At 45.4% G+C, this 25,319-nt stretch overlaps 1 protein-coding gene across 1 annotated transcript in view; it reads right to left on the reverse strand.

The window, feature by feature from the left end:
- MGMT (O-6-methylguanine-DNA methyltransferase) overlaps window positions 1–25,319 on the reverse strand; it is a 295,849-nt gene that overhangs the window by 55,405 nt on the left and 215,125 nt on the right. Inside the window, exon 3 of the mRNA XM_036120719.2 lies at window positions 1,413–1,573. Coding sequence (XP_035976612.2) covers window positions 1,413–1,573 — 161 coding nt within the window. The remainder of the gene's footprint in view (window positions 1–1,412; window positions 1,574–25,319) is intronic.

The following is a 25,319-nucleotide window of genomic DNA, read 5'->3' on the forward strand; positions in this document are numbered from 1 at the left end:
GGTCATGCCGAGCTCCCCGCAGCCTCCATGCAGCCGGCTGGTTCATGCCCCTGGAGAGTGGCGGTGGCCCCATGGGCCCATCCAGGACGTGACGTGTGCCCAGCGACATGCCGAGGCCCACTGGAGCTCCCACAGCCCTCCCAGAGGCCGTTCTGAATGACACAGGGGGCTCATAAGGGACCCTGGTCATTACACTTGTACTGTTTCAGTTCATTATGTGCGAAAATGCTCAGGGTACTTACTATCTGTTCACTTGTCTGACCTTGTTAGTCAACGCAGGTATTAGCTCAACTTTCCAGGAGCTTCTCTAGCCACTGCCCCTGAAAATCCTACTCCACTTTCAAGTTTCTTTTTGCTGAAAATCATAGCAGCTACTAGAATGCCATTAAACTTATTTAGGATACTCTGTCTTGAAATTCAAGATTGCTTTAAATTTACTTTAAAGATATACTTATTTTAGAGGGAGGGGTAGAGGGGCAGAGGGAGAGAGAGGGAGAACCTCAAGCAGACTCCACATTGAGTGTGGAGCCTAATGCGGGGCTCGATCTCATAGCCCCGAGATCACGACCTGAGCTGAAACCAAGAGTCAGACGCTCAACCAACTGAGCCACCCAGGCGCCTCTAAATTTACCTTATCTAAAATCTCAGGGTAGTATTTTCCCTTGAGTACATGTGTGAATACATCTATACATATTTGTGTACACATACACATGCATTTATCTTAAAATGAGTATAAAAAAATCACTATGCAAAATAAACCCCTGGTATGTGCCTAGAATAATTTTAGTTGCCATAATTAAGGTCCAAACAAGAACTTAAAAAGAAGCATCTGGGAAAATGTTTTTTGGTGACCACAGACCATGGCCTTAAGCCTGCTACATTTAGGCAGTAAGTTCTCAATCATGTTTAAGAACACAGTATCTAACTATGGCAAGTTTGAGAAATTAGATTGAAAACTTATCCGAGACGACCCAATGCTGCTACCCACTCTGATGTAAATCTCACCAGCCGAGTTTATGGAAGTGGCTAATTGTCCATGTACAAGCCTCATTTTCTGTGCTGTTGGCAAGCAGATAGTTTAAGTTAACAATAAGCTTATTGAAAAATTCACTGCTATTCAGATGTGTTCCTATTTAAACCTTTCAGCCAGCAAGAGTCAAGAGTCGATCTGCATGCATCATTTTTACTGCCTTTGCCAAGAATTACGTGACCACGTGCCAAAACTAACACAAGCATTTGGAATGGGTGGAGATCGTGAACTCTTGTCCTTATAGCGTGGCCACATGCTGTCTCTGTTTAGATGATGTAAAAATACCAAGTCAGTAGAGTCGATAAAATGGGCTGTGATGTAAGTGATAGTTAATCAGTCAAGCTCCCTGAGCGAAACCCTATGAGGCGGCGGAGTTACTGACCTCGCTGGAAAATGGGATGGTGAATCGCAGGCAAGGGGAGGCCTGGGAGGACCTCGGGCTCATGGAAATAGGCATCCAGCCAGGCCACGCACTGCACCAGGGGCTCCGTCATTTCCTCTGGATGGACGAGCAGCTCAGGAAGAGTGGGGGCCTCCTGGGGTCTGCAAAAGTGGTAACAGGATGGTAATAAACCTCAGGCCCTGAGTCCACACAAGCGAAAAGCAGACAAACGTTACTGTGCCCACATGGCAGTTTCCCGGGTATGTGTACCCACGGCCGCGCAGCGGTGGGCAGGTGCCTTCCAGCCACGTTTCCACCTTTAGCTCTAAGAAACACAGCTCCTCTTTGAAAACAAGAGGCGATTCCAGGAGGAACATCCTAGTACACAGGCTTTGCTACTTGGGGCTCTGAACGTCTGCAGTCCGGTGAAGCAGGATGTGACAGCGCTGGGACGGCAAGCGCAGAAGCCAGCCCAGTGAGCGCGTGGCTGCCCCTCTGCAAGGCTAACAGGTGCACGCGAGCCTCTATCGTTCATCTGTAAAATCACACCTTATCAAAAATATCTTCCAGAAATACTACCAAAGTAATCAACCTGCATTTTGATCACCCCGCCCCTCCCACTCAATTTCAACAGAATAGCATGTTCGGGATTTTCTACCGATTGGGGCTGGATTCTGGGGGATTTCCTTGCAGTTTGCTTTCGGTCCATGGAGTCTCATGCTTCAAGTGTCTAATCTGTGTGTAGGTCCTTCCGCGAGGCTAAGGTCAGCCACTCAGCTCTGGCTTCTGGTTTTTTTTTTTTTTTTTTCAAATTCCTCTGTTCATTCCTTATGGTCACTTCTTCCTTTTATCTCCTTAAGTTTAAACCAACATACTTTAGACTCGATTCAGTTTGTTCCTTGCCCTCAGGGTCTAATTCCTCCATCTGTGGGATCTGGTAGCGGCCTCTCACAGAGCTGACTTACCTTCAGCAGGTACCGAGTCTCTGGGGATCTGCTCTGCTGGAATGAGGAAACATCCCTGCTTCTGAGCCCTACAGTTTTATGATGGATCCAATTTTTATTTCAATTTCCTAGAACCCCACACCCACAAAAGCGCTGGCACCAAGTCTGATTTCTTCAGCTGACTTTCCTTCCTTCCCTTCCAAGGCCCTGGACAGGTGGTAGGCTTCCTAGCCACTTTCTGGGCCTGGAGGGCAGAGTCTGTCTAGTATTCTCAGATACTGAAGCTTTGGGGTAGGGCAGCTGCAAGCGGCTCTTCCTGACCCTCCATACCTCACTCTCTGGGTGTTAAGGATGGGTGCGCATGCGCACCAAACTATAGGCTGCCTGTGTCGCCTCGTACCCACCACCCTGTGAGGGTCTGAGTGGGGAGGCCACCACTGCTTGGCTATGTGGCCCAGCACGGGGACATCAGGGTGACTGAGGCCCCCAGGAGCATGCACAGGCTGTTGCAGATCCAGAAGCCTGTGCACTTCACAGCACAGAGAACAACTGAAGACCTCGAAGCAGGTCTTACAGAAAGAATCCTGTGCTGGAGTCCAAGTCTCTCTGGCACAGCGTTCTGTGGAAATGCGAGTCTCCATTGAGGTCCCTGGATCTTTCCAGAAATAAGCTTCCTTGGATGGGATGCACAGAAATGCCCTTTCTACTGTTTTTCTATGGTAGAACAGAAAGTGGATTGGTGGGGGAGGGCGGGGGGTGTTCTAAGCACTTGCACGTGGACAGTGATAAGGAAGGAACAGGAAAGTGACAGGTAAAAGAAACGAGCCCACCAAAGCGTCCAGGCAGAGAGGGACAACAGACACAAGCTGCCCATCCTGCCAACTCACGACCAGACAGAGCAGGCCCAAGCCTCGGCCCAGCTGCCACCTTTGTGAGATCTCTGCAGTGGGAACTCAACGTGGACAGGCCCTTGGTAGGCGTGGACCCCAAAGCCACAGAAGGGCCCCACGGGACATGCTCCTTCCACGGAGCCAGCGGGGCAGAGACATTGCTGGGGGTGCAAATGCATCTCGTCCCTGCCCTGATTCCTCGTTCCATCAGGACATCTGGTCAGGGAAGGAGTCGAATTTCCCATGCCTGGCTTAAACGTTATTCAACTTCAGAGAGAAATTCTAGTCCCTCTGTTCTTGCACTGTTCCGTCCGTACTGAATAAATATGCCCTGATGATACTGGAGAATAAAGATGGGGAAGCCTGTCATGTGCTTTGCCATCCCGCTCGTGGGGGTGGGGGGAGAGGGGGTGGTGTGCTAGGTGAGACAGGGCTCCCTTCCCATGAAGCAAGGCCAAGGCCGCCCGCCTGTGCAGGCAGCAGTCTGCACGTGATGTCTGCCCAAACAGGACATGAACAGAGCTAAGGTGCCGATGTCCCCACCCTCAGCCCACGGGAGACCGCCCTCCCGAGGAGGCAGGAGAGGGACAGGGACTGCCTCGAGAGCCCACGCTGACCCACACGCACCCTGCAGCAGGCTACAGATGGTGATCAGAGCTTGCGGGCTGTGCTTGGCCGTCACGCAGATGGTGAATGTGCCTCCTTGGGCCAAGGGACACACACCACGGGAGACGGGGCATCTTAAACCGAGCGGCGGGGGCTTTAGTACCCACTAGCGACCCGCTTTGCTCCAAGACTTACAGCTCCCTCCTCAGAGGCCCGAGTGGAATAGGGGCGTCTGGGTTTCGGAGGCACTGACCAGGCTGGTAGCCACGTCCTCCACGTGGCTAAGGGACTAGAACGGGAGCTGTGTCCCTACTTGCATTTCCCACTCTTAAAAGGATATTTGAAGAATTTTTATAGTAGTAAAATTCATCTTAAATTGATTTTTTATGCTTGTGCTAAAGATCTCAACCTCTGATTTACTCTGTAGGTCTCCTTTTTAACTCTTTCTCTATTGGCATTAGGTAACTATTCATGGGTGAAATGTAATTAAACAGCTTTGCTTCTGAAGCAAGGATTTATGATACTACATTTAAAATGAATGGCGTTAAACACACACATAAAACCAGATTTTTAAAGCCATGACACAAATTTCCATTTCTACAATAAAACGAAATTTATCCTCTGCCCTGCCCTCTCCTCTAGCCTCGCTTCGCACGCCCCAGCGCGAGCCGCGGTGTGACGGCAGTGCGGCCCCGCCAGTGACTGCGCTTATTACCGAGGAGTCTCTGCAGGCTTCCCTACCAACCGGCCCGAAGCCCCAGTGATCACGGGCCCCGCGGCCCACGCTCCCTTAAGCCCCCTATCCCAGCCCTCCCAGGGAGCCTGCCGCTCAGCCAGCACGGAGACGCGCACACCCGTCTGCGGGCCAGCGCCAGGCGCGGGAGCCCAGAGCCGGCAGCTGGCTGGCCGGCCCGCAGGGCACACGAGGGCAGGCCCTGTCCTGCTGTCAGCCGGGACCATGCGGTAAGGGGCACATCAGAGTCGCTCCGCCTGAGACCATCTCCCAGGATGCCACTCGTCATCAATAAGAGTCACCCTAGGCCAATCCCGAGACACTGGAAGCCCCCGCCTTTTGTTAAACCTGGCAAGAGAGGGCTGGCTAGCGGCTGACCCATGATTTTGGCTTTGCTGAGCTTTTCCACACAGGACAGTAGAGAGCACTGGGCACACCGCAATAGAGCAAACACGAAAGGCTATGTGGTTTGGTTTAAGGGTTTCTTCAAGAAACATGCAGTTGCTGGCAATCCCCGACAACAGCCTCCAGGGGAAGCCCCGGGAACGCCGGTGTGATCGAAAGCCCCGAGTGATGTTCCCCTGCAGTCGTGACCCCGTCCCTTCCGGGGCTTGGAGAAAGAATGTTCCGGTGAACTGTTTCAGATGTCAGCTTTGTCTTTCAGCTCAAATCAGGACGCAGGAGAGTGGGGGAGTGCTCCAGAACAGACTTCTGAAACGTCTCTAGTGACGCAGGGATGCCTCACCCGCGTACCCGGAGCAGAACCCACTCACGGCGTTACACACACGAGCCTAGATGGCACTCACGGGAAAGCTGGCCTTCCTACCTGCAACACGGCCTGCTGTCTCCACACACGGATTTCGGTTAGGAGGTGAGGGGACAGAGGCAGCACCACACCAGCCGCAGAGGAGCACAAGGGGAGGGACCCAAGTTTAAAGGGACAAGGTTCCGAGCCGTCCATCTGCCGCATGGGAAGCCATCGGGTGTGCCGCCCAGCCAGCGGGTGAGATCTGTTAAATTAGACATAATTGTGCATTTATTGCACAGGACTCAGGCTAGTGGCAGCTGCAGAACCAGGAGCCCACTGGGCAAAGCGAGCCAGGCTGGCCAGCCCACCAGAAAGCCGCACCCAGGGTCTGCAACAGCAAGGGCTGGCGTGACATGAGGAAACCTGGAAGAACATTCCTGACCCCACGTCCTCCAGGGTCTTCCCAAAGCTACGAATTTGCTCAATACTTTAAAACTCAGTTTGGCAGGAGATTTGGGTATTTGGGTTTGGGGGCACCTCAAGACTTTGTTGGTAGTAAAGAATCACTAAATCTTCATTTCTGAATGAATTCTACTTCCCAAAGACATTAAAATGTCACATACTTGGCTTAAATCCCATTTGATGTAAGAAAACAGGCCAAAAGTTCTAAGCTTCTCACATCTGATTAGCAGCATTAGCTACACCCAGGGGGCAGACATTCAAAAACCTCTCTTTTTTGACCCCAGTACTTTTCCAATATTTCTGTCTTCCTGGGATAAAATTGAGTTTTATGGTTTGGGAACATGAACTGGTGATGCTAGAGGCTCACCCACGCAGAGCTACAACCTTAGGAAAGAGTTCCAAAGACACGTATTCTTTGGAGTTCACCTGGAATCTGGCAGCGAGTTGACCCAGGCTGTGTCCTTTAACAAGGCCGGGCGATCGGTCCGTGGGAAAACACACGGATAGCGGGGTACAGCCTGCAGTGGATGGAAGAGTCCAGAGCCTTAGCCACATACAGCATTTTGGACACCCTTACGATGAGAAACATTTCCCAAGCTGAGCTAGATAAGCAAATCTCCCCTTCTCTGGCTCTAGGACACAGTGTGGACTCCAGAGCAGAGCACCAGACCCCATAGCCTCAGGAAGGTGCACATTTTCAGCAAAAGTTTAAAATTGCAATAGAGGTGATTTTAAAACATGTGGATACTGCTGCCAAGTATCACTGGCAAATGCACAATTATGTCTAATTTAACAGATCTCTAGCAGAGTCTCTTGTGTTTGTGTCTGATGGATTTGTCCTGCACTTAATGATACCTTCTTGCTAAAGCTCAGATGCTTTTCTTTTTCCAGTGGTAGGATGGAAGACAAGAAATAAATTATGCTACCTACGATCAAAAAAAAAATCATTTTTTTTAAACGAAGGGGCTGAATAAAGATTTTAAACTCTTTATTCCAACTGAGTTGTGTGGCTTGATTCTATTTAAGCCGTCATCGAGGACCCGTTATGCCCGCGGCGCATCCACAGGGGCACTGATGCGGCGTCTGCAGCACGGCTGGGCAGAGGAGGCGGCGGAGGTGAGACGCAGGGAGGTGCCCGCAACCTTCCACTCGGCCTCTCAGCTCCGTGTTCCCGACGCCCGCCCCGATGCCGGCTCTCCCAGGCCGTCTGATGAACGGACACGTCCAGCGGCAGCTCTGTGACCCGGCCTGCCGGCTAGCAGCTCACAGCAATACTACCGCGCGGGTGTGATGGGATCTGTGCAGGTACCTGAACTTCTAGAGCAGGGAAGACCGGGGAAGGAGGGAAGCAGAGTGCTGATGCAGGTACTAAGAAACATCGGCCTCCAGCAGCAGCAGCGAGTCAGAGATGAAGAACAAAGGCCTCCCGACCGGGGCTCATCGAGCAACAGGGCTGGAGCCTCCCGAGGCTCAGGGCGGCAGCGGGCGGTGTGACTGTGCGTCCGGTGCCGTCCCAACGACATGCATGTCAGTGCGTGGGTTTCCCACGCTGCCCTGGGCGCGCTCCGCAGTCAACTGAGGAGGAGAAGGGAGTACCAGCAACATACTGACGTTTACACAACAAACAGCAGACGTGATCCTGCACGTGTGCACTCGAAGGGAGAGAGGAGCTCCATGACTCCTGACACGTGGGTTTACGGACTGACCTGCACGTGCTGGGCTCCGGGCTCTGTTTTCACAGGTCCATCTCGATGAAACAAAGAGACTTTGCTACCATTCGACGGAGGGAAATCAGTAGCGACGCGAGCCCACGCCCGGTCCAGACAGAAGTCCTGGGGACGGCTTCGCGGGGAAGGTGGCACTTCCACCGTCCCTGCAGGAGGCCTAGCTGGAGCTCTGACAGGTGCTCTGCACACCCTCGCTGAGCTTTTACAGTGTGGATCAGAGCAACGATGGACATAAATTCTGCTGCTTGCCTGATACCGTCCACCCCCACAATCACACACCCCAAAATGGATTCTACATTTATGATCCTATCATAGGCCACCAATGGTTCACGTCCCAAGGTTAACAATAGGAGGAGGAAGCGGCAGTAAAATTTAACTGGGCCCCAATTTACTCACTTTCTGGGTGGTCACAGGTATGTTGTTTAAATTGGATATCAGTTTTTAATGGGCATCCTAAGCCCTCAAAATTTGGGGCTCAAATTAATGTCAGAATCTACACAAGACCATAGAGGAATTTATGATAGTATTTTAAAACCCCCTCCAAACCCGGAAAATGTTATGTAAATTTTCAACTCCTCAATACAAGGTATATGTCATAAGAACTATATACTTTTTTCCTTTTGAAAATGATTCTTAAATACATAAGCAATAAAACATACTAAAAACACAATTTAAATAGTATACTTGGCAGACTAGAATGCCTTAAAAAAGCCTATTTATTTTCTCTCCTAAATGTTCAAATTGTTAAAAGGAAAACTGTATTTTAGCCACACTTTAACATATCATTAAAATCTCTACTATTTGACAGATGAAGATAAAAACACCCCAAAACTATAGATGAATTATCAGGTCCCTAATGATTCCAAAACAATTACAGGATGCAGAGCAATCTAGTTAAATTTTATTCAAAAGCTTACTACACTTGTGTTTTCTTTTATTTTTCTATCAAGAAACCCATGAGGCTTAAGCACAATTCATTATGTATGAGACCCCACTTGCGGTGCTTGACTGTTGATTAATAGCAAAGTTTGCTGTATGTACATTTGCAACATTAGATGCATACAATATGCTAACTTATTCTTTCACTGAAACTAATTATTTACAAAAATGACTACTTGAGACTACAATTTATTAAATGCATGCATCCAGTCTCAATTTGGCCCCAAAAGACAGCCTGGAATGAAGATCTTTTACTTGATGTGACAACTTCTAGAAACGCTGTTATTAATATTGTAAATGTGGCAAATAAAGAGTTCAAATAGCCTTATATCTGTGTTGCATTTGCTTTTCACCACTGAAGCAGGGAGCAGAGCAGCTTTCTAACATTTCACACACGAGAGGTAGATTCCTCTTTCCCAGCTTAATTTAGCTTCTTACAAATGAAATGCTTATATATTAGCAACGAAATAGTTTAAAAAAAGAAATAGCTAACATGAAAGAGGAATAAAAAATCCTAATCAAATTGTTACTTAAGTAGATTACAAGCCTGTCAATAAGAATAAATTTAGTTCATTTGTTGAAAAATATCTGTAAAAATACAATTTTTAAGGAGTCTTTTCCACCAGTCTCATCAAATTATTGGTATTCCCATATGGGTACTTTTCCCCCCAAAGGATCTTTGGGGTTAGGTAACTGTGCATTATAGGGTAATTCTCTTCATTCCCAGAAAAGAAGGGACAAATATGAATTGATCCACAAACAAGAATTTTAGAAGCCTCATCTTAACATCCAGATTTCAGAATGGGGCATCTGGTCAACCGCAACATCTTTGAGGCTGACTCTATAACTCATGTGGCCCAAGGCAGCAGCCACCTGCTCTGAGCATCCTCTACAGTCTGGTCTCTCTCTGCTGGGCCAACCTGCAGAGTTGGCCTCTCTACAAGCTGCCCCATTCCAATGCCCTCAAAGACTCTCTGTGCCCTTGCTCTGCTCCACTGAGGGTGTGTGCAGGCTGAGGAGAGACAGACAGGAATGAGACTCCTTCCTTCACATGCCAAGATAGGGGAAATCGATGTTTGTGCCCAAACGACAGAATGATAGTGCAGAAAGTCATTACATACGACTAAATGCTCTGTGCCATTAAATTTTTGCAAGGACACCTAAGGAAAAAGACACAGGTTTCCAACAAGGGCTTGCTCTGGGATAGAAGATTTTAGGGACATAGAGGAACTGAAACATCAGTGAGAGGGCCTTTGCTCCCTAAAACAAACAGGTGTTAGGGGGAAAAGAAAGTAGCACGAGAATGGGAAAACCTCAGGGCCATAGTTAAGATGGGTAAAAGATGACTGGTTTTCTAACATGCAATTTAATATCCCAATTCTCTCAATAACACATTCAAAGTCAGCCAGAGTCAAGGCAACTGACTTCAGAAGTCCCTGTTGAGAAAATGTCTCAATGTCAGACCTTCATTACACAATATGGCATTTTGGAAAGGAGAGGTCTGCTGAATAAAGGTGAGGATCAACTATAGGGAAACAAGTCAAGGTAAACACTTCCATAAAACTTCGCAGCTGCAATTTCCTGAGTGCCTAACATGTGCCAGATATTTAGTTAAACTGTTCTGTATTTATTCCTCCCCATAACCCCTGAGGGAGATACTATCTCTATGTTCCAGAAGATGAAACGGAGTCCAGAAGTTATGCGACAATAACTTGACCAACGCATAAGGGATGCAACCAGGATTTGAATTAGAGTCTGTCTGATCCAAAGACCTTACTTAATCTCTGGACCACCTCCACGAATCCACAGTATTCTTGATGATCTCTGAAATGGAAACAGTTACTCCTTTAATACAAAGTCCCTATATTTACATGCTCTATTCTTGATAGCATATATCCTATTATCCTATATAGCATATATCCCTTATAGCATTTGGATTTATTCTCTTACATTTATGTAACTTCTATAAAGTTCCCCTAATCCATAAGACTACATCCAAGGCCCACTGCCCTATCAATTCAAAGACAATGGGATTCTGAGTGTCAATTCCAGTTTTTTTATATTCTAGACGCTTCCAAGAAGAGAGACTAGGTGCCCCCTACTATAGGGTCTCAGGTTTGTAGGGAGTGGCCCACTGGGCATTATTGGTCTATACCCTAAGGAAGGCCATGTTTATATTTAAATGCCTCGATGACCACTCCATACAACATTCCTTTTTATAAGTAAGAAGTCTAGGCCTTAGAATGTCCCAGGCCCATCATCTTCACCACACTTAGCCCTATGGAAACAAGTCCCAGAGTGATAAACACCACAGTACTGTTCTACGTGGCTTGGCAAACCAGCAGGCCAGGCTTTTTGCTAGGGCAGATGTCAGCCTAGGTTGCATGAAGAAGTCAGATGGATGGGCTTCCCGCAAAGGCTGCTCCAGGTATCTGAATGGAGAGCCATGCGCTGTCACGGAGCTGATCCCAACTCTGCCTCTCAGCCCTGGGGTCCTATCTGGCACATTACTGGTGCTCCATGCCTGCCTGCTGAGCGAATGAGTAAACAAGATGCAAGGGTGTTAGTACCACCACCATAGCATGTGCACAGAGAAACACCTGCATTTCAGATTTCATTTTTCCAATGAATAATTTGCTGAAAACCATTCCCCAGGGGGAAGAAAAACCCACAAAGATTTTCTAAACAGTGAAAGCTACATTTCTCTGCCTTTTCAGATTTCATAGCAGACGGCCAAATAACAAAGTTTGTTAAAGCCCAGGGACTGGGCATCACTTCCAATTCTGCTTACTTTGATAGGACTCTACAGTCAAAACCTGGAATTGTTTCAGATTTGAAGACACAAAACTAAGTGAGTTTCCTTCACGGCAGCTCCATTCCCCACTCCTGATATAAGGCAATCAACTGCACAATGAGATGAAACACAGGAAAAATGAAATTAAGCAGCATACTTAGCTCTATCTTCATTCTTTGACTATAGATAAAGGTTGAATTCCAGTGACTACAGACACATTCTATGAAGGCCACTTATGCGGCCCCTCATTTCTCCATTAGGTTTTTTAGTCTTCCAAGAGGCAGCCATTAGATCACCACAGAAAGAGGGAAGAGGTCCTAGTGGGGAGAACTCCCCGCCCCCCACCCCAGGACATGCAGAGGGCACCAGCTGACCCTCTGCAGTCTCTGCCTTTTGATCACTGCTGGGGGAAAACAGACATGAGAAGAAAGCCAGCTCCCAGGAAACAGGCACACACACGCCCCTCCCACAGTGACTGGGAATTCTGGAATGTGCGGTGAGCGATGGGACAGAGTATCCCGGATGCAAAGCACCTGACAGGGACAGCGGGATGTGCCTGAGCTTGGGAAACCACAGCTCCTTCTCGAGGCTCTCACACCTTTGGAACTAACAGGGCTAAAACATACCCACCCTTAATATGGTTGACAAAACTGATCTCCAGACAGCTTCAAGACTACTTTGTTGTGATGCAATTCAGGAAAAAAAAATTGTTTTGCATCTTAGCAAGGGAATGTGTCTTAATTTAAATGTTAAAATAGTAACTGAATGTTCTGAAGACACTACTTCTTTTCTCTCCAAAGGCACATCTTCTAGGAGGGCTGACCTCCACAGGGTTTGGTCCCATTAACTTGTGTACTGGGCTCATTAATAAATAATCCTAAATTACCACTAAATTACCTGTCTTGTAAATTGGTTTGTACAGTTCTAAATAAATAATAGATCGTTCCCTATTATCAAACACAGTGGAGTTTTTAAAGAAAAGCATAGCTGATGATATAAAAGAACACTGCAGTTTCATCTGGGAACAACTTTCTGTAGCTCACTTTCTCAGAAAGCCTTTGCTCCTATTTATTGTTGCAGCTGGAACATGTTAGCGGGTGAGCAGGGCTGAAAACCCTGTATTTAATATCAGACAAGTATATTGACTATACATTAGTGGCCAAAAAAATCTTAAGCAACTATTAAATGGACAGTTAATGTAATTGTATTTTAAAACACTGAGGTCATATTTAATTTTGAATTGAAACTCTTAAAATGCGCTTTCTGGCAAGGATATAGGGTAATAAAACAATGTTAACTACAGAAAAAAAAAACACCTAAAACTCACATTATTAAAATAAATCTTTTTTCCAGAGTACTAATATTTGCAAGAAGTAGATTACAAGAAGCAGGAAAGATTTGTACTTCTTCAGCAAGTATTGTCACTGGCACTGGAAATCAAGATTTTCAATTTGAAGGGTGATTCACTCTGAACAGCAAGCACAGATGCCATTTCCCGCCCCCTCTTTTCCTTCCCCGAGCTGGCTGCTCCCCCAGCATCCTCTGTCTTCCTTCCAGGATGCTCAAACTTAGCAACACCCCGAGGTCTTCCAATCAGAAGTCCACCCGTAAAGGACCCAATTTTGCTCAAGAGCAGGAAGTAAAAGTAAACGGGGTTGGGGGAAGTCTAAAAGGATGAACAGAGAGAGGCAGGGTGAAGAAGAGAAAGAAAGGGGTAGAAAATATTTTAGCTGCAAAGCCAGCCAATTAAAATTCCCTTTGGAAGCACCAATTTCTACTCAAAGAAGGTTGGAAAGTCCAATTTTATATGCCTTTTTCTTCCTCTTAAAAAAATCAATACAGCCCTCTGGGAGGCTGTCACACTTGCAGGCAGGCGGGTCTGTGGACCGTAAGCTCCATGCCTGGACCCGGTTCACAGCCCTCCCAGGGGAAGAGAGAAGGGGGTGTCACAGAGTTTTCCAGCAAAAACAAAGCAGCATTTATTTACAGGTGTTCTGACAGCCAGGACAAGGGAAGAGGCCCTGCACGCGAACCCTGGAGCCAGGAGGCAGTACTTGAGAGCACTAAGCCTTGATTTGACCCCTAAACGCCTCACCCTGAGAGCTTGAGAACAGCAGAGGGGGACAAAGAGACAGAAGACCCCACTGAAAATCTATCTGGTGGGAGCTTGAAGAGAGAGCATGTCCTTTCTCTGCTGCCCCATGCAGGGTCACCTAATCCCCAAGGTCAGACATGGGACTCTGGGCTGCCTCATTCTGCCAACCACAAACACAACGCAATTGTTAATGCTCTGGAGTCTCTCTCTTCTTCCTTGGTCCCAAATCTCTAGCTCCCTACTCCCAGAACTGGGTCTTATTTCTCAGTACAGATTTGCAACAGCATGCCTACAGAGGCCCCAAGTATGCTCCATTCTGAATTTAAGTCCTTGGCTTAGATTGGATCTCTGGCCCGAGAATTTTGGGATCCTTTTCTTTTCAAAGGATTCTCAGATACTCAAGAAAACTCTAGTTTGAAACATAGTAACTTGAACTTGTTGTACAAAAACATTTCCCAACTGTGACTCCCAACTGAAGAAGCATTTTACCTTTAGAAATGATGAGATGTTTACTCTTCAAGATTTTAATTGCAATGCAAACAAATTTTAAAATCTCACAGAACTCACAGATTCTTGGAAATACAAATCCCTCGTTAAGACTGTGTTCATTAAATGACCATCAACTTAATATAGACTGCTATACATTCAGGATGCTATATATGAACCTCATGGTAATGGCAAACCCACAACCTGTAATAGATGCACAAAATAAAGAGAAAGAAAGCCAAATGTGACAGAAACTCATCAATCACAAAGAGAGATCAAGAGAAGAAAGGAACAGAGAAGAACCACAAAAACAAACAGAAAACAATTAACAAAATGGCAATAAGTATATAGCTATCAATAATTACTTTAAATATAAAATGGCCTAAATGTTCCAATTAAAAGACATGGGGTGGGAGTGGGGGGGAGTATAGATTAAAAAAACAAGACCCATCTACATGCTGCCTATAGGAGACTAACCTCACACCTAAATATACATACAACTGAAAGTGAAGGGATGGAAAACATTTACCATACAAACGGAAGTGAAAAAAAGCCAGGGTAGCAATACTGATATCAGACAATATAGACTTGTTTTAAAACAAAGATGGTAATGAGACAAAGAAGGGTTTTATATAATGGTAATAGGATCAAACAGGCAGATATAACAATTTTATTATTTTTTTAAGATTTTATTTATTTATCAGAGAGAGAGAGAAAGAGAGAGAGAGAGCGCGCGTGCACAAGCAGGGGGAGTGGCAGGCAGAGGGAGAAGCAGGCTCCCCACCGAGCAAGAAGCCCAATGCGGGACTCGATCTCAGGACCCTGGGATCATGACCTGAGCTGAAAGCAGATGCTTAACTGACTGAGCCACCCAGGCGTCCTGATATAACAATTTTAAATATCTACGCATCCAACATTGGAGGACCTAATTACATAAAGCAAATAATAAACTTACAGAGGAAGAAATTGATGATAATACAATAATAAGAGGGGATTTTAACACTCCCACTTATATCAATAGCTAGATCTTCAAACAAAATCAATAAAGAAGCAGCATCTTTAAATGACACACTAGACCAGATGCACATAACAGATATATATGGAATGTTCCAACTAAAAACAACATTCTTTTCAAGTGCACATGGAATATTATCCAGAATAGATCACATGTTAGGCCACAAAACAAGCCTCAATAAATTCAAGAAGACTGAAATCATACCATGTATCTTTTCTAACCACAATGGTATGAAACTAGACATCAATCACAAGAAAAAAAACTGGAAAAAACGCAAACATGTGGAGGCTAAACAACATGGTACTAAACAACCAATGGGTCAATAATGAAATCAAAGGAGAAAAAACACACAGAGACAAATGAAAATGAAAACACAACTGTCCAAAATCTTTGGGACGTAGCAAAAGGAGGCCTAAGAGGGAAATATATAGTGATATAGGACTGCCTACCTCAAGAAAAAGCTCAAACAACCTGACCTTACAGCTAAAGGAACTAAAAAAAAGAACAAAGCCCAAGGTGGGTAGAAGGAAGGAAACAAGATCAGAGCAGAAAAAAATGACAAAGAGACTAAAATATGGAAAGAAAATGAAACCAAGAAATAGTTCTATGAAAAGATAAAAAGGGATAAACCTTTAGACTCATCAAAGAGAGAAAGGACTCAAATTAAAAAAATCAGAAATGAAAGAGAACTGATACCACAGAGATACAAAGGATTATAAGAGAATATTATGAAAAGTTATATGCTAGCAAACTGGGCAACCTAGAAAAAAATGTATAAACTCCTAGAAACATATAATTTTCCAAAACTAAATCAGTAAGAAATAAAAAATTTGAATAGACCAATTATTACTAATGAAATTGAATTGTTATTTTAAAAACTCTCCCCAAAATAAAAGTCCAGGACCAGATGGATTCACAGGTGAATTTTACCAAATATTTAGAGTCAATACCTACTCTCCTCAAACTATTCCAAAATATAAAAGAGGAAGGAAAGCTTCCAAGTACATTCTATGAGGCCAGTTTTATCCTGATACCAAAACCAGATAAAGATGCCACAAAAAAAGAGAACTATAGGCCAATATCCCTGATGAACATAGATGAAAAATTCAACAAAATACTAGTAGGCCCCATTCAACAATAAACAGCTGATTCACCATGATCAAGTGGGATTTATTCCAGGGATGCTAGGATGGCTCAATATTTGCAAATCAATTAACATGATATACCACATCTACAAAATGAAGGATAAAAATCATACCATCTCAGTTAGATGCAGAAAAAAAACTCTCAACAAAATGGGTTTAGAGGAAATATATCTCAACATAATAAAAGCTACCTATGCCAAACCCATAGCTAAGATCATATTCAGTGGTTAAAACTGAGAGCTTTTCCTCTAAGATCAGGAACAAGACAAGGATGTCCACTCTCACCACTTTTATTCAACATGGTAGTGGAAGTCCTAGCCGCAGCAATCAGACAAGAAATAAGAGGCATCCATGTTGGTAAGGAAGAAGTTAAACTGCCACTATTTGCAGATGCCATGATACTATGCATAGAAAATCATAAGACTCCACTGAAAAACTATTAGAATAAACGAATTCAGTAAAGTTGCAGGATACGAAATTAATATAAATTGGCAGTATTTCTATACACTAATAACAAAGTAGCAGAAAGAGAAATTAAAAAAGCAATTTCATTTACAACTATACCAAAAATAATAAAATATCGAGGAATGAACTTAACCAAGGAGGTGAAAGACCTGTACTCTGAAAACTATAAAACACTGATGAAAGAAACTGAAGGCGACACAAACAAATGGGAATATATACTATGCCCATGGAATGGAAGAATATTGTGAAAATGTCCATACTATCAAAAGCAATCTACAGATTCAATGCAATCCTTATCAAAATATCAACAGCATTTTTCACAGAACTAGAATCCTAAAATTTTGTGGAACCACAAAATGCCCCAAATAGCCAAAACAATCTTGAGAAAAAAGAACAAAGCCGGAGGATCACAACCCCAGATTACAAGGTATACTACAAAGTGGTAGTCATCAAAACAGCATGTACTGGCACGGACACTGACACACAGATCACTGGAACAAAACAGAAAACCCAGAAATAAAAACCACAATTATATAGTCAATTAATCTATGACAACAGAGGTAAGAAGATGCAATAGGAAAAAGTCTCTTCAACAAATGATGTTGGGAAAATTGGACAGTAACATGCAAAAGAATGAAACTGGACCACTTTCTGTCATCATACACAAAAATAAACTCAAAATGGATTAAAGACCTAAATGTGAGACCCGAAACCATTAAAATCCTAGAAGAGAATACAGGCAGTAATTTCTCTGACATTGGCCATAGCAACATCTTTCTAGATACGTCTCCCAAGTCAAGGGAAATAAAAGCAAAAATAAATTATTGGCACTACATCAAAATAAAAAGCTTTCATACAGTGAAGGAAACCATCAACAAAACAAAAAGGTGACCTACTGAATGGGAAAAGATATTTGCAAATGACATATCCAATAAGGGGTTACTATTCAAAATACACAAAGGACTAATACAACTCAACACTAAAATAATCTGATTAAAAATGGGCAGAGGACCTAAACAGACATTTTTCCAAAGAGGACATACAGGTGGCCAGCAGACACATGAAAAGATGCTCAACATCACTCATCATCAGGGAAATGTAAATCAAAATCACAATGAGACATCACTTTATACCTGTCAGAATAGCTAGAATCAAAAACACAACAAACCACAAGTGTTGGCGAGGATGAGGAGGAAAAGGAACCCTTGTGCACTGTTGGTGGGAATGTAATTGGTGCAGCCACTGTGAAAAACAGTATGGAGGTTCCTCAAAAAATTAAAAATAGAAATATCATATGATCCAGTAATTCCACTACTGGGTATTTACGCCCTCCAAAAAGAGAAACACTAATCTGAAAAGATATATGCACCACCCCATACTGAAACATTATTTACAATAGCCGAGATATGGAAGCCACCTAAATGTCCACCCATAGATGAATGGATAACGAGGATGTGGTATGTATGCACAAAGAATATCACTCAGCCATAAAAAAGAAGATCTGCTGTTTGTGTCAACATGGACAGACCTAGAGGGTACGAAGTGAAGTAAGTCAGACTGGGAAAGACAAATAACATATGATTTCACTCACAAATGGAGTCTAAAAAACAAAACAAATGAATAAACAAAAAGCAGAATCAGACCTATAAATACAAGAGAATAAACTGATGGTTGCCAGATGGGTGGGGGGCTGGGCAAAATGGGTGAAGGGGAGGCACAGACTTCCAGTTATGGAGTGACTAAGTCCCAGGAATAACAGGTGTAGAACAGAGCAGCGTCCGTGGCGTGTGGTGACAGACGGCAACGTACGGACTCGCTGGATCACTACACTGCACACCTGAACTAACGTAACGTCGTGTGTCAACTACACTCAAGTAAAAAAATGAAATGCAGGTCACCTAGTTAAATTTGAATTTCAAATCCACAAAATTTTTCTGTAAAATACTTATATACTAAAAGAATGGTTCCCTGTTTATCAGAAACATAAGTTTAATTGGGCATCCTGTATTCTATCTGGCATCCCTACCCTAATCCCAATAGGATACTAAAAAGGTATTATTTAGTGCTGACAAAAATGGAACAAATAGATTGAAATTACTGCTTCTAACAAGTTGCACCCCCTCTTCACGCAAGACTACTGAGCAAGGTTCTGTAGCTGCTTAGATCGTAAGTAATAGGAAACTGTAGTGCGACTACAATTTAATGGGAAGAAGTAACAGCCTTATTCTCACCTTTAAAGAAAAAAATGCTATCATGTTAACAACTGTATTCACACCTGGTCTGGCTTTCTTACTGTCTCAGGTTTGTCAACGCTTAGGAGACCACGTGACAGGCCTAGGTACAAAAATAATCTACCAGAAACTAGAATCCTGTAGGCAACTTGGTTTTTCATTGGTGTGTTAATACTGCATTGAGAATACCTATTCATTTTTGTGTACAGACGCCTGGATGTGACCTGCTTCTGAGCTGCCCGGCTTTGCCGGAGAGCCGTGTTCACCCCAGATAACTGATCGCAGTGCCCATCACTGCCCACGCTGGGAATGGTGGATGGGCAGCAACAAGGGAACCTGGGGTCCCCGAAGCTCTCCCGGGAGAGAGGACACACAGTGTGTCCTTCTGGGCCATTTTCATGCCCACAAGGGAACTGGGAGTTTCTTCTTCCTTCCACCGCAGCCCCTTAGCTCGGGCCCCCTTCTCGCTGGGCCAGTACCACAGCTGCTGCCTACACCTCCTCACCAACAGTCATCCAGCATTTAAACCATCGCTCACGCTACGTTTGTCCCCACATAGGATTTTCAGTATCTCCCCGGTCCAAACCTGGCCCACAGCTGCTTTTGTAAACCAAGCTTTACTGGGGCCCAACCACACCCGTGTGGTTACGTGCACGACAGCGGGCTGAGGAGTGGTGGCAGAGGTGATGGGGCCTGCGAGGTGTTTGATATCTGGTCCTGACGGGTGTCTCCAGATGGTTCCCTGTCACTCCACCTCTAACGCCCCCAGATCAGGTGCTTTTCCAAACCCGAATGTAAGCCCGAGTTTAAGTGCCCCTCCTCCAACACCAACCACATCAGCCGGAGGCGCCTGGAGTAACTAAATGACACGAATCACAGGGCTGGTGGGGCGGAGAACGCCCTGTGCACTGGGCATCACTCGAGGTGCTTTCTATGCACCAACCACGAGATAGGAGGGGAGAGTCTGGATTCTGGTTTCTTTCAGAAGCTGCCCATCTCTGCTTGACCCCCGCACCAGATCCTGCACGGAGTCCTCCTCCTGATTCTCTCTGCCCCTCCCTGACTACTGACCGAGGTTCTGTGTGGACTCGGCGTCAGGTGTCCCTGGCAGGGGAATGCAAGTGACAAAGAGTCCACTGCCCCTAGGCTCCGCCCAGCCAGCTGCTTGCTCTGAACGGCCACCCGGGGTGCTGGTCATCACCTCCAACTGTATGCCACGTCACACTCACACACAGCTTTCTCCCTAAGGCAGTAGCACCTTCCAGCTGCCTACTGCTGTTCACGATGGCACTAAAATTCTCCTACTGACTCACATTTGAAAATCCCTGGAAATATGGCTGTGTTGGGCTTTGTGATGTTTCCCATCTCCTTTCCCTTTTGTTGCCCATGCACAGTTCCCACCCACACCACGCACAACCACCAGAGCCTCCGAACTGTCCTGGCCCCACTCCATTCCCTTCCAGAGAACCTGCCCAAACCAGGTAAGTCTTCTGAAAACCCTGCCCGGTCCCAGTCACCATCCTGCTTGCAAGACTTTCCAGACTCCTCCTCATGCATATAGAATCAAATCCAAATTCTGCATCTGGTGTTAGTCAGAGCCCCACCCCCCTCCCCTTCAGTCTGGCCTGGACTCAGGCTCACCCCCGAGGGACCCCGAGCTCCCGCCAAACTGGCCACAGCCCTTTGCCGTCCTGCACTGTGCCTTCCCACCCTGGGACCTGCCCCCTCTCCAGTCTGACCTCAGCCCAGGGAACGGGCCCCACTGATTGGTGCTGTCAGCTCTCCTGTCGTTGCAGCCTCATCTAGACCCCACGTCAGACCACCCCAAGTGCCACGGAGTGTTCTTACCCTCCAACCCACATACTTGGCGCCTGACGGCTTCCACCAGCACGGTCCATGCGTTCAGGCAGCTCTGTCATTCACAGCAATGGACACTTCACTGCCTTCTATGAAGGGCTCATGATGGTCGGTGAAGTGTTAAGTGAAAATTCGTGATGATAGAAAGTGAGGCCAAGAGGTACTACTGAATGTACTCAGAAATGATTTAGGATTTACTTTAGGAATCTACCTAAATAGTCTGACAGATTCTGTTGCCTCACTGTACTCCTGCTAAGAGTTTGCTTTCCATCAACTTCTTTATACGTTCTCTAAAAGGCTTAATACCTGGACTTCTTAAATGGGTTCAGATACATGCAAACCCAGGACAAACTTCCATGGGTACAGGCTGCCTCAACTGCACGTCTGGTTTGATCAAAACTTGAAACATCTCAGAAATAGTTTCCTGAACCAGATCCGCAGAAGAGGATTCCACGGTTCTCAGCTTTGATTCCACCCAGAGCCCAGAATTCAAGAGACCTGCATGGACTCCAGACCTATCTGGATGAGTCCACTACTTTATCACAGAGACTTCATAGTTCTCCGTTTACACACCATACGACCAATCGTGTTAGACACTGTGCAGCTTCAGGTTTACCAAAGTCCATCGTCTCCTCTCCCCGGCCTTGCTGGCCCAGCACAGAAACACCGGGGACCAAGGATCTGAAGTCACACAGCACAAAGCAACCGAGAGCAAACTTGTCAGCTCTCAGCCTGGCTGATCAGAGTGTGACCAAGAGCTCAGCCAAGGATCTCAACTCCTCCAGCAGAAATGGCCCTCTGCCTGGGGTACAATGTCTTCAAAAGAGCTGGCCTAACTACCAGGGAAAATAGGCCAAAAAGAATACAGAAAAGGGGTGTATGCCTGTGTTAGCGGACAGATCTGCTCCACCAGGCTTCCTTCCTTAAAACACTTAAAAAAATTAAACAGAAGTCAGACTTGAAAACAAATATTCACAACTCCCAAGCTACTGTCCCCTTTTTGGTACCCATGCTCCTCTCACTCCTAGCTTCTGAAAACTGAACATCTTCCTGCTAGTTATTATGTATGTAATTAAAAAAACGAACTCCCATTTCCAGGAACCAAACCAAAAACTCTGACGGCAGTTGGGCCTGCAGCTGGACTCCTCAGCTCGGAAAAACTGCAAACCACCCCACTTGCCATTTTCAATTAAGTATTTTATGGAAAAAAAAAGTGAAATAAAATACACTTACTAGAAATGTGTGACTCTGTTGAACATTTTAAGAAACAAAGGATCAGAAAGGAACAGATGTTTCTTCCTAAAAGTACCCCCCAAAACTATGTAATAATGAATCACTGCCTTCCCGAGCTCCCAGGAAACAGGAGGTGTCGGTAAGCGGCACTCAGTACAGCGTCTCTCTTCCCGGGACAGAAGAGCGCACAAGTGTCCCCCTCACTGAGCTGAACGGGCATGGTGCCATTCCTCTCTGGTGCATAAACACTTGCTGCGTATCTACCATTTACGACACACTCTAGAAGTTGCTAAGGGGGTGGAAGGATGAGTAAAATATAGCCCACCACTTCCCCACCACCTCTGCCAGGCCAGGACGGGAGGCTGCAGCCTCAGGACAGCTCACGCTTGGGCTCTCCGCGGGCAGGACCGGTGAGAGAACCCCTCAGCTCCACTCACATCCGTGGTCCAGAAGATGCTGGCACCAGCTTGGAGGCCAGAGCACAAGCGCCTTCTCCCTCAGGGCTCCTCCTCGGTGCTCTGAACCCATTTCTTCGGTGCCCCGAACTAGTCCTTGCTCATGTATGCCAGGCAGAGAGAAAACATCACTCAGGACAGGCAGGCCCCTCAGTAACAAAGATGAGGCTTCCCGTCTTCGTTCTTATTCACGTAGAATTTTCCTCCAGGTCCATCTTGATGGCACCTTGAGGATGCGGATTTAAAGATCCCGGTTTTCTTTTTTCTGACCCTACTACCAGCAGCATAAAGAACTTCCACCTTCTGGAAGAATGTGCTTGTGTTCACTTACCCACTGGACACCAGGGCTTCCCAGAACCTGCCTGGTTCTATTGCTTTAGACATTAAGTCTGAAGAGCCACCAACTTTCTCAGAAGAAAGTTAAACTTCTGAAGCCAGGGGAGCAGTTTTCTCTATAATTGACATTAAAAAGTGGCATGAACTGGATGCGGATGGTGGGTGAAGCTGCCACGGTGCACGGTCTTAAACTTAAGAATAACCAAGGGCAAGGGGGGGAAAGGTTCAATGGCCGATCCTCAGAACTAGGGGATAATTACATACTGTAGTGCAAAGACAACAGAAACATTTCCTCAATTAGCTAGAAACTGGGGCAAAGTCAGATCTGTGCATGCAGAGGATTCATCACAAAACCGGCAGGTACTTCACGGTCTGAGAGGTTGACTTGCTCATCTCAGAAGCCAACTAATGGTTTCTTCATTAGACCTCATGAAATGATTAGTTATTCTTGACAACGACTTTCTCTGGATGAGCTCAAAGCATAGTCAGGAACTTGAAATTCACTGTTCTGAAAAGACAGTGGACCCTCGACCAACATGGTGGAACTGCGCGGGTTCACTTGTTCGCAGACTTTGTTTGATGGGCACTACAGTCCTGTAAATGTATTCTCCTTATGATTTTCTTAATAGCGTTTTCTCTAGCTGACATTATTGTAAGAATACCACATATAACACATGTAATACACAAAATACAAGTTAACGGACTGCTTGTTACTGGTGAGGCTTCCAGTTAACGGCAGGCTATTAAGTTCTGGGGGGGAGTCAAAAGTTGTACGTGAATTTTCAACTATGTGTGGGGTCAGTGCCCCTAGCCCCCACTGTTCAAGGCTCAACTGTACTTAACCCATTCACTCACTGCATAAGCCACTGAACTCCTGTTACACCATTTAGTTGTAGAAAGCACAACCTACTGAGTTCTTGGAGAAAGGGCCCACAGGGAAGGAGCCCACACCAGGAGGGCCAGGCCCCACCGGTCACACAGGAACACTGGGAAACGGGCTGCAGGCAGGAGGGAGAGAGGGGCCGGCAGGCTTAAGGGACGGTCTCATCTTCACCCTAAGGGTGTGGGAAGGCATTATAAGGTGCTAAACAAGGACTGGGAGGATAGAGCTCGCCCTTCCAAGAGCTCACACTGGCTACTGGGAACCGGTCAGGCTGCTCATGTCTGGGCAGGGAGTTTCAGCAAACCCTGATGAGATCTGGTTTCTGTGATCGGTACCCAAATGGAGAGTCTCATTCAAGCCATTATACATCCCTACTAAATATTCTTGCTAAAATATTCTTGTTAATCATTACAATTGATAGATTTGATATATATGGCTTATTTAAAAATCAGCAAATTGAATGTTTATCTATTTTTCAATCAACCACCTGCTTCCAACCTAGCTGGCCAATGACACTGGCTAAGTCTCCTCACAGAACAGTCCGGAAACTTTCATGTGACGTCACTCCTATGGATTTACCAGGCTAGGCACTCTAAAGCCTTTCTCGTGGACAAGTTCATCAGCTACTCAGGCCCGCCATAAACTGTAGCTTCATATCCGAGATGCAAATCCCTTAGAAAGGAGCTGCCCACTCTAGCAATTTTTAGGAGGTCAACGGTTAGATCTCCTAAATGACCCTTGCTGTGAACGGTGACTGTACTTTTTACAAATCCACACAAGAAATCTAAGAATCCTTCACACTACATTTAGAACTACATTTCCTCCTGGCTGGTGTTGAACGGAGAGAAATTCATTTGTGGCAAAGAGCTGTCCCCTCACAAAGATAGATAAGAACACAGCAAAACCAAGATCTCAGGGGAACTTCCTAGTTTCCCAGGTCTCAAAGGAGGTGGTGTCTCCTTTCAATTTCAAAGCTCTATTCTCATTTTTGGTATTTCCCTTTCCCTTTGAATATTATCAGCAGGAGGAATTGTCATATGCACAATCACCTCTATTTAGAGGGTTTTTTTTTTTTAAGAGAAATTATGAGATTTGAAAACACAGAAAAGATGCCCTTTGAGTGGTGTTCAGATTAGTTGAGTATTTAGATTTGTAAAAAAAAAAAAAATAGAACGTTGACTTATCTAGGCTCCGATAAATTTCCCTGTGGCCAGAGACCCCAACGGGCGAGGACAGCTTCTCTGTATCTCCATCTATTCCAAATACAAGTGGAGCTAATTAATATTTCAAACTTCCCCATCAGCTGGTCTAAGGCCAGGTTCTTAGCAGTTTATATTTCCTTGCATTGCTTGATTTATGCACCAACACCCTCCAACCCACAGATACGACAATAAAAATGCAGACAAGGGGTGGAAATTTGCAAGTACACTTTTCTCTTCCACACTAGGTGAAGTGGTTTAGATAGCTGTCACTAACACCAAGGGGTTTATTAATAGGCAAAAATTAATTGTATGTAGACTGAATTAATGAGATGGAAAAACATGCATATTTCAGCTAATACAGAGGGGACCGGCCTCTGCAGACGCATCTGTAATGAAGTGGCTGGGCCATGGGATGAGGCACAGAGCACTACCAGCAAGCCAGGGTCCTTTTGTGATCACGGGGGCTGGAGGTACTGTTAAAAAAATACACCGTGAAATGTAAACATCAGGCAACTGTTTTGAGCACAAAGTTGACCCCCGATGCGTATTCTGCAGACTGCCATCTACAGATTTATAAATAAATGATTAGATATAAAATCTCTAGAGGGTTTTCCTTTTCCACAGCAATTACAGGAGCAGATTATTACCATTCAAGTGGGGC

This window comes from Halichoerus grypus, chromosome 7 (assembly GCF_964656455.1).
Source record: "Halichoerus grypus chromosome 7, mHalGry1.hap1.1, whole genome shotgun sequence".
Taxonomy (NCBI): Eukaryota; Metazoa; Chordata; class Mammalia; order Carnivora; family Phocidae; genus Halichoerus; species Halichoerus grypus.